At 37.0% G+C, this 17,234-nt stretch overlaps 1 protein-coding gene across 1 annotated transcript in view; it reads right to left on the bottom strand.

The window, feature by feature from the left end:
- LOC126483663 (multiple epidermal growth factor-like domains protein 8) overlaps positions 1 to 17,234 on the bottom strand; it is a 364,127-nt gene that overhangs the window by 330,762 nt on the left and 16,131 nt on the right. The window contains exon 2 of the mRNA XM_050106722.1: positions 769 to 932. Within this exon, the coding sequence (XP_049962679.1) occupies positions 769 to 932 (164 nt within the window). The remainder of the gene's footprint in view (positions 1 to 768; positions 933 to 17,234) is intronic.

Genomic DNA, 17,234 nt, shown 5'->3' with positions numbered 1-17,234 from the left:
TGGAGTGCTTTATTTTCGACTGAAGTGTCTGTGCTTTGCTTTTTTAATAAGAGACTGGTGCTTTTACAATACAGTTGGTAATGGAGTTTCAACTCTTTGACTACAGCTTGTCCTATGAATTATGTAGAGATCTGCCTTCCCAGCAAAAATACTTCACACAAAGGAGTTTCCTATCCCTTATACTAGCTTCCTTTTAATTTTACACTTGCTTTGTTTAGGCAAAAACAATAATGAAAGTGCTGTATAATATGTTTAAGAAAGAGTTCATTTTCCATCCTCATCAGCATTCTACCACTTGCTTTTCTCTAAACACCATTATCAAGCCACATTCATGATTCTATCAACATATTATTATTCCATGATTTGCATATCTAACTGGTAGGCATATTTTATTGCTGAAATTTGACCATATTGTCAGATAAACCATTGACTATTGTTTTTACATCTAAATCATTGAAGACTGGTAGGTCTAAAAAGAAACTGTTGATGGTTGTTGTACTATATCCAATTCTCACAGAGAATTTTACAACAGCAAATAGTCCAAGGCTGGACATCTACATTTCCAGATGCCTTCTATCTGTAATATTTTACAGAAAACCAACACTGCAGTCTCCACAAACAGCCATTCCCCATTTAAGTTTGAGTAACCTTATTAAAATTAGCTCTATCCATTTTATGAAGCTTAAGTATTTAATAGTGCATCCTGCAGTAAAATGTGAATGCGAAACCCTTACTATTTCTATTAAATAACAAATAGGAATTACTTACAGCACCAGATGATGCAGTTATTTGTTGTGGTTCTGTTTTTCCACTAAAACTTCCCAGGAGAGTTGACTGGAAGGAATCACCATCATATACAAATATATAATCGTATGAACATTCTGTACCCATTGTCTTAAAGTTCAATGTAATGAACTGATGACTGCTATTTGCTGCAACAATAAAGAAGTGAAATATTAATCCTATAGAATTCATAAAAGAAAAAAGTCTTTTTATTTAAATTCTTATCAATTACACAGAATAAGGAAAGTAGAATTTTGTTACCTTCAAATGTACCAACCAAAAGGCATTTAGAAGATTATTAGAATACTCCAGTAATGAATTTCTCAGTAGAACCAACTGATTTGCGTGTGCGTGTGTGTGTGTGTGTGTGTGTGTGTGTGTGTGTGTGTGTAGAATTAAACTTCTGCACAATTTCAGTGAAGTAATGTGTTCACTGTAAATAATAATGTGTGTGTGCATGCATGCATGTGGGTATATAAGTACAAACTAACTTCTGCACCATTTCAGTGTAGTAATGAGTTCATTGTAAATAAGTATTGTAGTAGTTCTATTATATGTTTATTACCTTCTAAATTAAAAAAAAAAAAAAAAAAACTTTTTTTTTTATTTTAAATTCAGTGCATTAATGCGATCTTAGTAAATGAGTGTTTATAAAATGATTCTTTCATATAGTGTTCATTAAAAAAAATGATGATCATTCCACTTGGGACCTGTGGAAGGTACATTAGCTTATTTGTTTCAGTTGTAAATATTTGTTATGTATTATTGTTTTTCTGACATGTTTTACATCCTGGAGGACCTCCTCACTAACGATCAATTGGAATGAAAATAAATCTAATCTAATCATTAAAATACATCAGATCACTTAGACAGCCTGTATTCTACACTCCTTCCTAGTAACTTTTTACTGAAATGAGACCCCAGTTGCCTGAGACTGCAGTCATGTGTGTGTGAATTGTGTTTGCGTGTGTGTGTGTGTGAGTGTGTGTGTGTGTGTGTGTGTGTGTGTGTGTGTGTGTGTGTCGTCTAATTTTGACGAAGGCCTTACTGGCCAACAGCTATATATATGTGACAGTCTTTTTGTTGTGCCTATCTGCAGCTCAGCATCTATGCTATATGGTAAGTAGCAACTTTCCTTTTCACAATATTGTTACATTCCATCCTGGATTTTCCATTGTTTGATTATTCCCGATTGTAAGTCATATGTGTACCAACTTTAACTAAACTGCTGCATGTGTTAAAAAGTTATGCTTGTGTTACCACTTTCTTACTCCCAAACCCACAAATAGACATGTGCTAGAGATGTCTACTCCCTATAATAATCGTCTCCTGGAACCATGTCATATGTTTACACCAAGTTTCTCAGTGGCTAAGTGGATGTCAGTCTATCCATTCAAATGTTTAAACTCCAGTAGGTCCTACAGCTTCTTCTGTCACTATTCACTTCTTTCCCCTCTCACAATGATTTGTCAATGTGAAAATGCTAATTCGAAATCACATCAAGCTGTACCTGGTTGGATAAGTTAGTTCATAGTTGGAGGAGCACATAGAAATACTGTAGGGCATTGGCTAGCAAAGTGTGGCAGAATTCAAAACATTCACTTTTGAAACAAAAATTTTTTTTTACAGAACTTCTGCTAAATACACACATATGCTCAATAATGTGCTGACTTTCTAAAACCAACTAAAAATTTCTAAAAAAGGTTACAAAAAATCTATAAATAACAGTCAAGCAGACAAAAATTATGCAGAATGATGACCTAACAATAAACTCATCAAAGAAAATTAGGGCCAAGCAGAAAATTATCAAAAAAGAATGTTGGTACACATACACTATATAATCAAAGTATCTGGACATCATATGTAATACAGAATTGACCACTAGATGTCACGAGAGGAGGATTTGCCAGTATAACAGGAGAGGGAGCCAATGTGTTGTCAGTAAAAAAGTAGTGACAGCAAAATGGTCAGTCAGGAGGCCTCAATGACTTTGAACGTGGACTAATAACTGGATCTCACCGGAGTAACAAATCCATCAAGGACATTTCAGCTAATTTGAATCGCCCCACGTCAATTGCTGATGATGTACCTGTGAATTATGAAGGAATAACCACAGCTACCCCCCCATGAACCATGGACCTTGCCGTTGGTGGGGAGGCTTGCGTGCCTCAGCGATACAGATGGCCGTACCGTAGGTGCAACCACAACGGAGGGGTATCTGTTGAGAGGCCAGACAAACATGTGGTTCCTGAAGAGGGGCAGCAGCCTTTTCAGTAGTTGCAGGGGCAACAGTCTGGATGATTGACTGATCTGGCCTTGTAACATTAACCAAAACGGCCTTGCTGTGCTGGTACTGCGAACGGCTGAAAGCAAGGGGAAACTACAGCCGTAATTTTTCCCGAGGACATGCAGGTTTACTGTATGATTAAATGATGATGGCGTCCACTTGGGTAAAATATTCCGGAGGTAAAATAGTCCCCCATTCGGATCTCCAGGCGGGGACTACTCTGGAGGATGTCGTTATCAGGAGAAAGAAAACTGGCATTCTATGGATCGGAGCCAACAACAACCCCCCCCCCCTGCCCCTTTAAGGTAAACACTCCGAGATACCTCTAAGTGAAAAACACACCTAACTGAGGTTTTTGGCTAGTTTACTTGAATGTTGATTCCATTTTGGACAAACTGTACCCCCAAAAATTTTACACAAAGCATTTCATATAGTGTGTGCTATTAATATGTAATCCTGTTGTCAGCAAGTCAGTTTTGCATGTTTGAAATTGTACAATATTAGTCTCCATAAAATTAAGGAGTTACATTCACTGCTGAATCAGCTGGACTGTTCCACTACCATTTTACTGGTATCTATCTGGTGAAGTTCAGTATGGGGCCATGATTCATAAAAGCATTTATAAAGGTTAAGAAAAGGGACAAAACCCATACCAAGCTTTGTCGGACACCTCACATTATGTTCTGGCATTCTAAGCTTCATTTCATTGCTTTGAGACATATCAGTAAATGCGAAATTCTGCTTCTCATATTAAAGTAATACATCACCCATTTAAGGATGACACCGTTAATGACATTAAATTTTAGTTTGCTTAGTAGAATAGGTGATCCAGACAATCAAAGGCTTTGTGAAGATCATGTAATGTTCTAACAAAATAATTTTTTTGGTTTAGCTCTGAGAGGTCTTAATATGCAAGGTCTTTTAGAACTCTTCCTACAAGATACACTGCAAAATATTGAAGATAGTAATACTGACATATAAGCAAGTGTGTTACAAGAAAAATATAGCCAAACCAGGTAACAAAATAAAGACAGTTTGGGATACAGTGAAGGAGGACACTGGCAGAACTGAAGATGATGAGGTGCTCATAGCACTGAGATTAATTTTACATTGGTTTATTTATTTTTTATTTACGCGTCAAGTTCCGTAGGACCAAATTAAAGAGCAAATCTCCAAGGGCATGGAACTTGTCAGTACATGAAATTAGAACATAAAAGTAAAAGTAAAATGTTTATGAACCTGAACAAAGTCAATCCATAAGTTTAAGTAAACACAATCAACAATACAACAAGAATCAGCTTACTTTTTCAAGGAACAGATGGAGTGACCCATTATGAAACTCTTCAGTTTTGATTTGAAAGCGCGGGGATTACTGCTAAGATTTTTTAATTCGAGTGGTAACTTAATGAAAGTGGATGCAGCAGTATACTGCACATCTTTCTGCACAAGAGTTAAGGAAGTCCGATCCAAATGCAGGTCCGATTTCTGCCGAGTATTAACCGAGTGAAAGCTGCTTATTCTTGGGAATAAGCTAATATTCTTAACAAGAAATGACAGTAAGAAATATATATATTGAGAGGGCAATGTCAAAATCCTCAGACTCTTGAACAGGAGTTGATAAGAGGTTCGTGGACTTACACCACTTATTGCCAGAAGTGCCCTTTTCTGAGCCAAAAATATCCTTTTAGAATGGGAAGAGTTACCACAGAATATAAAACCATATGACATAAGCGAATGAAAATAAGCAAAGTAGACTAATTTTCGTGTCGAACGATCACTCACTTCAGATACCGTTTGAACAGTAAAAATGGCAGCATTAAGTCTCTGAACACGATCCTGAATGTGGGCTTTCCATGACAGTTTACTACCTGTCTGAACACCTAGAAATTGAACTGTTCAGTTTCACTAATCGTATGCCCACTCTGTGATATTAAAACATCAGGTTTTGTTGAATTGTGTGTTAGAAACTGTAAAAACTGAGTCTTACTGTGATGTAGGGTTAGTTTATTTTCTACAAGCCATGAACTTAGGTCATGAACTGCACTATTTGAAACCAAGCCAATGTTGCACACAACATCCTTTACTATTAAGCTAGTGTCATCAGCAGCCGGCCGCTGGTGGCCGAGCGGTTCTGGCGCTACGGTCTGGAACCGCGCGACCGCTGCGGTCGCAGGTTCGAATCCTGCCTCGGGCATGGATGTGTGTGATGTCCTTAGGTTAGTTAGGTTTAAGTAGTTCTAAGTTCTAGGGGACTTATGACCTCAGCAGTTGAGTCCCATAGTGCTCAGAGCCATTTGAACCATTTTGTCATCAGCAAACAGAAATATTTTATAGTTACCCATAATAGCAGAGGGCATACTATTTATATAAATAAGCAACAGGAGTGGCCCCAACACTGATCCCTGGGGCACTGTTGTAAAAAATTTTAACAGGCATTTCATAACTGTCACTGAAAAGATGACATTGTCATGTTCAGTAGATGTTGCCATAAATATCTCAGGCTAGCCATTATAAATAACTTCAGCAGTATGGATATGACCCTCACTATACAAGCAGAAATAATGTCCAGCATAAAACGTTTAAAATTGAAAATTCTAGTAATAATGACAGAATTTCAACAAAATTAATTAAAGAGTGTTGTTCTGAGTTTAGCAGCATATTTAGTTACTTGTGTAAACAAGCCATTTATCACAGGAAATTGTCTTGATTGGCTGATATAATTATCTTGAATTTAAGCCTCTTTATAAGAAAAGAGATGAGGACATATCATCAAACTTCCGTACAATTTCACTTTTGCTACCATTCTAGGAAATTTCAAATAATATATAGTCATAGTTACAGTTTGGATTTCTAAAGAGTTCCAATACTAAGAAGACTATTTACATGTACAGTACGTTCTGTGATCTATTAAAAGATTACGACTGCGTAAATCACAATATTCTTTTGATCTATTAAAAGCTTATGATTGTGTAAATCGCAATATCCTTTTAAGCAAATTATAATATTGTGATGGTACAGAAAATGGTGCAAAATCATTTAAATCATATCTCTGTGACAGGAAACAAAGGAGTTCAACACAAAAGAGTCCAAGTTATAGGCTATCAGGCATCATCCGCCAGGGAATTAATTACATATTCTGTTCCACAAGGTTCAAGCTTAGGGCCCTAACTTTTTCTGGTATATGTCATCGACGTCACCAGTATCACTGTGAAGTTTGTTTTGTTTGCGGATGATACAAACATTGCAATAGGGCCTAAATAAAAAATCTAGAAGTTTTAGAAATACCAGTTAAATATTATCATGGACATTAACAAAAGGTTCCTAGCCAATCCTTCACCCTAAATCTTCACGAGGGGAGGGAGGGGGAGACTGGGGACTGTATGTTGTTATGTTGTTCAGAATTCCCCCCCCCCCCCCCCCAACCAATATCTGGCGAAAATATGACGACAAGCACACAGAAGAGGCTGATAGGTGTTAAATTCTTGGGATTACAGCTCAACAATAAATTCAATTGGGAGGAGTAGACCACAGAACTGCTGAAACATCTACATAAATCTTTATTTGCAATGTGAATGTTGTCGGTTATAGGTGACAAAAAGATAAAAAAGCAAGCACATTTAGCATACTTTCACTCTCTAATTTCAAACAGGATAATTTTTTACAGGATGACTGATGAAGCCAAATTAGTGTTTTCCAAGTCCAAAAGCATGTAATACCAATTATTTGTGGTGTGACCTCAAGAACGTCCTGCAGAGACCTGTTCAAGGGACTGGGGATACTGACTACTGCTTCTCAACATATTTTTCTATAATGAAATTTGTCATAAATAATATGTCTGTTTTTCAAACCAACAGCTCAGTTCATGGAACCAACATCACAAACACAAATAATCATCGTAAAGATTTAAGGTCACTTACTTTGGTCCATAACGGTGTCCACTATTCAGGAACACATTTTCAATAACTTGCCAGCAGCCATTAAAAATTTAACTGCAAATAAAGTCTAGTTTAACAGGAGCCTGAAGGGTTTATTGGTTCTCAACTCCTCCTATTCAATTGATGAACTTCTTAGTAAAGAGTAATGTGTGTGCATTATTAATATCAAACAATGTTAGTATTACATCAAAAACAATCAGTTATTGATAAAATTGTTTAAGGAATGACTCCTTATCCTCTCCCTTAAAACCCACATCCTTTCGTCTTTCCCTCTCCTTCCCTCTTTCCTGATGAAGCATTTGCAAATCTTGGAGAGAGACAAATCAGTAAGTTGACATATTTTGCATATTTTCATTTGTTAATGTCATATGGACTAATGTTTTGGAGTAACTCATTTCTAAACCCTGGGTCTGGGTTCCCTTGCTACCATACATGCTAAATGGAAGGTATTTGTACAGAAGGACTTAGAACTAACGTCCCATGTATAGCTTCAGGATGATGCAGTTCATTCCCCACTTATTTCATCATATTCTGGTCTTTACAAAGTGATAGAAAGGGGGAGCCACACCTTCACAACTGATAAAGACAAGACACAAGATATGGTTTCCACTGAGAGGCTCCAACCAGCATACATGGAAGAGAGTACCCTTCTTACTTAGCCCACGGCATGGTGTTCTGAGAAAGAAACTAACAAGTTGACAAACAGTTCCAAGCACCAGGTGACAACATTTATTAAACCCAACACTTCATCCACCGGACCCAGAGCAACCTACATCTCAACACACTGTTTGCACAAGGTAAATGGTCAAGTAAAATGCAAGTTCCTTCACTTACTGGGAGCACCTGGCTCTGGCTTCAAAATAAAGGTAAGGAGGTGAGAGGAAGGGGGGTGGGGGTGGGGGGGGGGTGTTATGTGGAGTCATCAATCAGAAGATGCACCACAACAAGGGAATAGTGTTCTCTTTGGAGTGTAAATGGATTATCTTTGCAACTGCCAGCAAAGTAACTCGTGTTTGCTCTCTCCTGTATCATCTGCGAACAAAACTGATGGGGAGCTGATATTTAACGGTAAATCATTAACATAAAACAAAAATAGGACTGGGCCTAATATGGAGCCTTGTGGAACACCCTGAGATATTTTTTTTTTTCCAGTCAGAAAAATAATATGTGCCTTTTGAAGAAATGCTAAGTCTTTGCTTTCTGTTGAATAAGTAGGATTTAAGCCACTGTAGGGCACTGTCATACTTTTCAAGTTTGTAAACAAGCACTGCATGGTTTACGGAATCAAATGCCTTTGTGAAGTTGCAGAAAATTCCTGCCACCTTATTTCTCTTGTCTAATTACATACTTATTTTATCAATGAAACTGTTTACTGCACCGATGGTGTTTTTAACCTGCTGAAAACCAAATTGATTGTTTAGAATAAGAGAATATTTTGCAATGAAGTTTTGGATTTGTGCAACAGCAAGTTTTACAAATATTTTAGATAGGACTGGGAGAATCGAGATAGGATGATAATTTGCCATGATCTCTCTTGATCCCTTCTTGAAGAGTGGTTTGACTTCAGCATATTTCAGTACCACTGGTAAACAGCCCTCTTCAAAACACTGATTTATTATCTGAGCTAGTGGGTTTGCAATTCTAATGTGTACCACTTTAATAACTTTGGTGGGTATTCCATCCCAACCTGCAGATTTTTTATTTCTTAATGTTAGAATAGCATTTTCTACATCGTCCACAGAAACTTTTGAGAATTTTGTAAAGTTTTCAGAGTTTTCGCCTAGGCCAAAGGGATTTACTTTGTTGTAATAATCTGTTACATCTACATCAGATTTTGCTACATTTATAAAGAATTCATTAAAGTACTCTGGTATTCGAGTTGGATTTACACCTAACTCAGATTTAATGACTGACCACACAGCCTTTGCCTTATTTTTATGATTTAAAATTAGCCTGTTATTTGCCAGTTGCTTTGGTGCCTTGACAACTCTTTTAAATATGGTTTTATACAGTCTAACATATTTAATGAAATCAATAACTTTATTATATTTTAGTTCTCTGTGCAGTTGCCTTTTCCTTACACTGGAAATTTTTATGCCCTGGGTAATCCACTTTACTGTATTTGTTATTTTACTGCTGCACAATATAGGTAGAAATGTTTCATTAAAGTCTCCAAGAAAACTATTTAGGAATTTCTCAAAGTTTTCGTCACTTGAGTTACAATAATCAAAAAGGCCATTACGATGTAGAGAGAGGACATACTGTTTTAGATTATGTTTTATACTAGACCTATATGATATTTTTTTAATGAGGCTGAGGTGGTAGATGGAACTATAGCATAGCCAGAGATAAAATGCTGGGTTGGAAGATAACAGTTCCATTATGAGCTGACAAAAAAAAAGAATTATTTTCCCACTGTGGCCTGATGTTTGAGTCTAAGTTTTAGAAAATGTTTTAAGACCTTAATAAAAATTACTCCCCGCCCTAAAACCTCCATTAATTTGTTAGATTTTAGTTTTTTAATATTGCCATGTTGTTACAGACGTCATCCATTGACGGTTCCTACACGTTTTTCTGCACTTTTAATGACGTCATTGGCCCAACTGTTGACGTATGTAAATTGTTACCGATAGTTTTTCTTTTACTTCTTGTTGTTACTGCTTTGTGTTTGTAATGCATTCGTAAGCATGTTGTCAATGTAGTGCACAAACAGATTTTTGTTTCATAAAACGTTCTTTTACAATGTTTTCACGTTAATATCAAAGATGCTCAACAAATGATTGTGGGCCCAGGACCAGGTGTGGAAGCAAAGTTTTATGAATGTTAAATAAGTTAGGTTTGTGCTGATCGATTATTATTATTACTACTACTACTACTACTACTACTACTACTACTATCGATTAATCATTTGTCTGTGCAGACTGCCGGTTATTTTAAACATTCATACCTTAAAATGAGTGGTGCAGCCTCTCCTACATCTACAGTCTCCAATATGTAGTTAAAAAGCTAATTGGCTGCAAATATTATTCATCGTGGAAATTTGTCAAGACGAACTGTGGGATGTTACAGAAAACTTTCCTTCGGATTCAACGAAACTGGACCTTTCTTGGAATAGAGGCAGAAAAAGCATGTTCCCGGATTATGCTCTTCATTGACAAGATAAATTATTTCCACATAAAGGACAAGAATAAGACAGCAGAAGCTTGGACAGCCATGGATAATACATTTGAAGCCTTAGGGACTCTTGCATAAAGTGCGCTTACTTAGAATATTAATCACAACCTTACTAGACTAATGCAAGCCGGTAAGTGACTACAGCAATCGAATTGTAACGTCTACATTTCAGTTACGTAAATGAAAGGAAGGCCCTGTTAAGTGTAGAGTACCCTCATAGGAACTTCGCTCCTGGCTGGAGTACCCAATCATTATCAACCTTGATTAAGGCATCTGTAAACAGTGGCACACTTATCACTGGAGATTCTATCAATGTAAATCTACTAAAAGCAAACAAAATCATACAAAGTTGATTATTAAATGTTATGAGTGCAACAAACCGAATCATATTGCTAAATAATGTTCTAGCAAGGACGAAAAAGTGGGAAACTGTCAAAAAATAATGATAAAGCAAACGGAACACAAGAAATCCTTTCTTGCAGCAGATACTACATTGTCTCAAGAAAAAGAAATGTGGTATATGGGTTCTTGTGCCTCAACTCACATGGCTAATGATGGAGGGAAGCTTCATCATGCCAAACCATACGACAGTTCAATGGTGCTGACCTGACCAGGGTCGGATTTAAGGCACAAGCGAAGCCAGCTGTTGCTTAAGACCCGGAGGCGCCACTACTGTAATATTTGCTCAGTGGACCAAAGTCATGGGATAGTGATATGCACACTAATATCATGTACACAAGATATAAAAGGGTAGTGCACTGCCGAAGCTGTCATCTGTATTCATATGATTCACATGAAAAGGCTTCCAACATGATTGTGGCTGCACCACGGGAATAAGATACTTTTAATGTGGAATAGTAGTGGAACTAGACACATAGGACAGTCCACTTCGGAAAGCGTTATGGAATTCAATATTCCGAGATCCACGGTGTCAAAAGTTTGCCGAGAGTATCAAATTTCCGGCATTACCTATTACCACGGACAACATACCTACCGACGGCCTTCACCTAACAACGGAGAGCAGCGGCGTTTTGTTAGATTATTTGATTTAGCACAGCGGAATGTCCTGGAAAAATTGTTTGGGTACAAAATAAAAACCTATATTTTATTAAAACATTTTACACGTAGGCTACGCACATGATCCCGTTGCCAGTCACATATATTTTCTCTTCCATTCTGAAAGGCTGTTTTCACATCCATTTGATGAACTAGTACTTCTTCCCTAACTGTGAGAGCTAAAAGGTATCTTAATGATGAATATTTCACCACTGGGAGAAAGTCTCTTTACAATCTGTTCCTTCTTTCAGACACCCTTTAACTAGCAATCTGGACTTGTATTTTGATACTGTATTCTCGGGATTTGTAATATTGAATACCAATCTTGTAGTGGCTTTTTATTTTCTGGCATGTCAACACGTTCATGTGTATCATTGTTGAAAAATTATTTTAATTCTTCTTCAATAGCCTCTTTCCAACTTTGACCATTGGTGCTTGCCAAGGCTTCATCAACTGTCATGGATTCATTGTTGAAGGTTTGGGCAACATTTCATACTCTGGATATGTTTTTGGTTTTATGTACATAGAATGCCTTAAATTGACTTCCTCTACTGAATCTTCTTTCTCAATTTCATTCAAAGTTAGCTTACTAGACTGCTCTTTATCCTTATCTTTCTCTGTTTCATGTTCCATCTTTTTTCAGTGCTATCAAACCTTATGTTTGGTTGAATTTTGTCTTATTTTGATTATCTTCCTTTATTTTATGTTTAAGAGTCATCTAAAAATACTAAATCTCTACTCCTTATTAACTTCTTTTTCACAGGATTACAAAATCTGTATCCTTTTGAATCCTCACAGCTGCCAACAAAATTATACAGGGTGTACATAAAGTCCGGGAACTGCACAAGAACCAAAGATTGTACTCCTATCATACATGTCATTTTGAAGAGAAAACCTGAAAGTTTTTCTTTTCCATGTATACTGCCACAGTGTAGTTTGGTAATTTGCCAATAGTCATCACTAGTAGCAAACACTGAGAGTACAGATGTGGAGCGAGCTTTCTGTGTGTTGGAGTTTGACAAAAACAAGTGTGCTATAGCTGTTCAACAGATGTGTGACTTTTTTCAGTGAGGACACATTAAAGATCTTATGTATGTACTACCTCTACTATGTGACGTAGCAGAGTTCCAGGAGAGAATACAGGAAGCGACTGCCACAGATGACAATGCCATGCTGGGACAGATATGACAAGAATTCAATTACCATGACGACATCTGCTGGGTCGCTCATGGTTCACATATCAAATGTTTGTAAAAAAAAAAAAACTTTCATAGTTTCTCTTCAAAATGGAATATGTATGACATCTGTACAAAGTTTAGTTCTTGTGCAATAAATAATTGAAATTTTTCACTGACTTTATGTACACCCTAGATTTCTGAGATTTTGCACCCCATTTACCTCTTAATGCTTTTGGAAACTGCACGATGTCAAATCCAAAGACTTTTAAGTGCCTTAGGTCCAGTTTCTTCCCAGTCCATACTTTATATGGCGTCTTGTTCCTCACGGCTTTGGTAGGTGATCTGTTACTTAAATACGCAGCAGTTGACATGGCCTCTGCGCAAAAACACTTGGGTATCTCAACATCGGTTAGTATACTTGTTGTCTTCTCTACAGTGGTTCTGTATGCACATTCTGCACCTCCATTCTGAGAGAGACTATATAGCAAATTGTAGTCTGGTGCCTGATACTCATTTCACTCTGTTGTTCCTTAAACTGTCTGTCTGCATATTCTGATCTCTTGTCTGATTTAATAATTTTAATTTTCTTCCCAATTTGTCTTTTGACCATTTTGCAATAAACAGCAAACACACTACTCACTTGGGCCTTGGTACTTACACTGTAACTATGAATGTATCTAGAAAAATCATCTATGAATCTCAGGGAAGAGTAGTCGTCTCCTAAGGATTTACTCTCCATAGGTCCACAGAGATCCATATTCTGCATGAATGGCTTGAAAGACTTCCGTAGATCTGCTTTGACTCAATTTAAATGGCAGTCTTGCTTGCTTCCCTTGTAAACACACCTCACACTACACATTATTCTTTTCATAATTTTCTGTCCCAGTTGGCAAACTCTTCAATAAGACCATACCCAAGTCTCCCATGCCACAAGAAACCTTTTGCAGTATGAACAGGGTGATTTCCAGTTTCAGCAATATCTTGAACTGCATTTAATTTTTAAATTTGTAAGTACCATTTACATTAGTTGCAGTAGCTACAATAGCGCCATAAGGGTTGATTATTTCGGCTCCCTCTATTCAAAGGTAACCTTGTTACCCTTCTTTACTATTTCGCTTACCAAAAACAAATTGATTGCAGTATTCTTCACACAATGAGCAGTAACAATTTGTTTTTCTCCATTCACTAGCAAATTAAGATCAACATTTTCTGCGAGTTCACATTTTAACTCAGACACATCAAACTATCGAAATTCTGCTGTCAGTCACTTAGTGATCATCATACAAAATCGATGGAGCTTTAATAATGTGCACAGATACTCCTGCATAATGTGTATCCCTCGCTTCACTAAAAGAATTTTAAAAAAAGCAGAAAGTGCCTTCTCTTTATGGGTAGTTTTCCTCTAAAGACTATTAAAATTAACATGCTTCTTTTCTTTTATACGCAACCTTTTGTTACACTGCACTGAAAAAATTTCCAATTTTCTGGTGTCTGAAACATTTTATTGGTTTCTTCTTCTTCTTCTTCTTCTTCTTGTATTTAGAGTATATAACAGGCACTGTTTCTATCTTTGGAGCATAACAATCAGGCTCATTTTTGACGCCCTGTAGGATCTTTATCAACACACAGTCCACTGTAATTGGTGTTCCCAATCTTTCCAAACCCATAATCATTGGTGAATACTTCTCTGGTAGTCCAGCCAACAACAAAGTGCCAATCCATCCTTCTGTATTTCAAAACCAATATTCTTCAGGCGAATTGAGAGTGAAATTATTTTATTCACATATTCACCACACTTTTGCACTTGTTCAGTCTTGTAGTTATCAGCTCATGAAGTAATCCTACTTTTCTGGTTGAACCTCCATCTTCTAATGCGTTTTCCAGTTTGTCCCACACCTCCTCCACTGACATAGCTTTTTTTCATAGTTTTTGGCTCAATCAAAATGATCAGTTCTGATTTCCCCTCCCAATCCTTAGAAGAAAAACTTGATTCTGTCGGCTTCGATGTACTTCTTACAATTTCCCTAAGTCATCCAAGTGCAAAAGCTCCTCAACACCAAATTCCCAAGCTGCTAATTCTCAAAACCTACAAGCTGCTCTATCTGCGAAATCTGTGTTGTAGACATATCAACGGTCACTCTTATTCACTGTATACACAACACAACTTTATACGAACTTCTGTGCATTTTTTGGCAAAAACACATCACTCTGACATTTATTATTTCACTTTAATTCAATGCTGGGCCCATTACCTGTTGGATTCCTTAGTTCAGAACAGGAAAATGTCCTGGAAAAATTGTTGATTTACATAAAGGTTGGGCACAAGATATAGTTGCCAATCAATAACTGTAGAATGTCATTTCAAAGAAATCTAATGCACTCAGCACATTGTACCCTAATCACAACTGTACACACTGGAAAAATACTTAGTTCACATATCTCCAAAATGTTTAAGTAGAGTTGTGAGCATTACAGACATGCAACATTATGTGAAATAACCACAGAAATCAATGTCGTCCAGTAATGGGATTCTTTCAAAAAATAAGGTACAAGATTTCATTTTTTATCTTGTGTATATAGTCGAGAGTATGTTGAATCAAAGTTTTTAACCTCCAAAACCCTCAGGACAACTTTTTGTGGCAAAAAAAAAAAAAAGAATTTGACACTTTTTTCAGGTTTTCATCTATTACTCGGAAACTATGCAATCTACTAATAATGTCACCGTTACTAAAATGGAAGAGCATTGCATTAAATTTTGCACCAGATGACCTACTTAATGTCAAAACCAGTGCAGTTGTTTGGCTGCAATCAGTTGTCAAAGTTCATTTATTTTTACCAACTTGGCTAATAAAATCGGCTCCAACACCTGTAACTCAAAAATGGTTACTTCACATGAAAAATGTCAAGTTATCAAAGTTGTAGAGCATCAAACCTGTAACAAAAGCATATATTTTTTCCATTTTAGGCACTATTAAGCGTTCATACACTGGACAGCCAAAGTAATTCAGATTTTGTTGTTTTTTGTAAGTCAAAGTTACTCAATGAAATAAAATTTCCAATAAGAAGACATAAATCTGTCCCACCTTCAGGTGTAGATTGACATGTCGTAAACAGCCGAGGCTGCCACCACCTCCACTCTTTTGTTATTATTTCCATAGTTAGCCGTACCCAGTCTTCCTGTGTTGTGCAAGGGACAGGTTCAAAACTCCCTCTCTTGCAAATTTCCTGTTTCCTCGTTTAAGTTTAATTTTGTTGTGCAGTCAGCACTTTAAAATGAGTGCTCTAGAGCGTATAACGATGTGTTTTATATGAGGCGGCAGTTTGGTAGATGGTGATGTGGTTAAAGTGAAACAAAGGATGTGAAATGCTACTACAATCCAGTAATGACAGGAAAATTGCACATCATAAGTTATTTACTGGGTGACTGAAGCTGAAGGGCACAATGCTTGTCACAAGAAGTACAATAACCCAAAACTGATGAGATCATCTTTGACAAAAGACCCTGCACCGTTAATGTTGACTCTTCAATCATATAAGACGGTACTGCCAGTGGGGCTGGAAGATAAACTTATCAAGCTTGTTTCCCATGAGGATGTCGAAAGACATGGCACCACACATGCTACCAAAGATGATTTCCTGCACCCGCAGAACAGGATGCATGCTAGTATATGGATGTTGCAAATCTGGATTGAACTGCTCCTGGATGTACAAACGCTGTTGTGGGTTATCTTGTGGGGGCACCTCAGAAATTAGCTTGACAAAAACGAGGAAGACATTGATGAGGATTAGGATCTGCCGCAATCTCCCAAACTAAACTGATGGAATTGAAATTTAATGAAATGTGAATCTCTGATCTTTATATCATGGTTTTTTAATATTGTCATGCCCTTTTACTATTCATTTGCACAAATTTTTATATCACTCATATGTAAATACTTGCTGGCCATTACTATGTAGAGGGTGAGGCATAAAGGACGATCATTTTAAACGTTACTTGTGCTTCAAAACATTTTTTATTTACAGAATAATACTCAAGTGATGTTGCCATTTTACAAATTTAATGCTTGAAAACAACATCTCCCAGGTGTCGGCCGTTTCCAATAATGCACTTCTCAAGCCACTCTCGGAAGTTGGCTTCCACTCTCTCCAATATTGCTCTGTCAAGTTTAACACGAATTACTTTCTTCAGTTCTTCATGTGTACAAAGTTTATGCTCATACACATGTAACTTGAGGTAATCCCGCAAAAAGCAGTCGTTCCCAAACAGGTGTGGGGAACGAGGCCACCTAATGTCACCAAATCAGGAAATGACGTAACCATGAAAAACAGTAGGAATAGCTTCCATTGACGTCTTGCTGTGTAAGCTGTGGCCTTGTCCTGCTGAAACCAACCTCATTGGATACAAATACATTTTCTTCTTAGTTTAGGTATGAAGAATTTAGTGATCATCTGTCTATAACGTTCCAAGGTTACAATTACAATGTTCCCGTTATCGTTTTGGAAGTAGTAATGACCACTAACAACTGTACTGGTTACAGCACGCCAGTCATCTTGGCACTACGTATTGGCCTCTCATGCATTAGTTTTGGACGTTCACTGGCCCAATAACGACATTTCTGCTGATTTACTATGTCATTCAACTGAAAATGAGCTTCATCATTCATAAACAAACTAATGTTGTCATTTTGCCCAAGTATGCCTTTCATTTCTCAAGCAAAATTTAGACACTGTACATATGTCTAGGGTTCAATTGTTGCTCCATGGCCATTTTGCAGGGATGAAATTCTAGATCAACATGCAAAATATGCTTTACTGAATGAT

The sequence above is a fragment of the Schistocerca serialis genome, chromosome 6, assembly GCF_023864345.2.
Source record: "Schistocerca serialis cubense isolate TAMUIC-IGC-003099 chromosome 6, iqSchSeri2.2, whole genome shotgun sequence".
NCBI classification, from domain to species: Eukaryota; Metazoa; Arthropoda; class Insecta; order Orthoptera; family Acrididae; genus Schistocerca; species Schistocerca serialis.
Note: the sequence above shows the minus strand (reverse complement) of the source record. Positions and strands in the feature narration are given on the sequence as shown.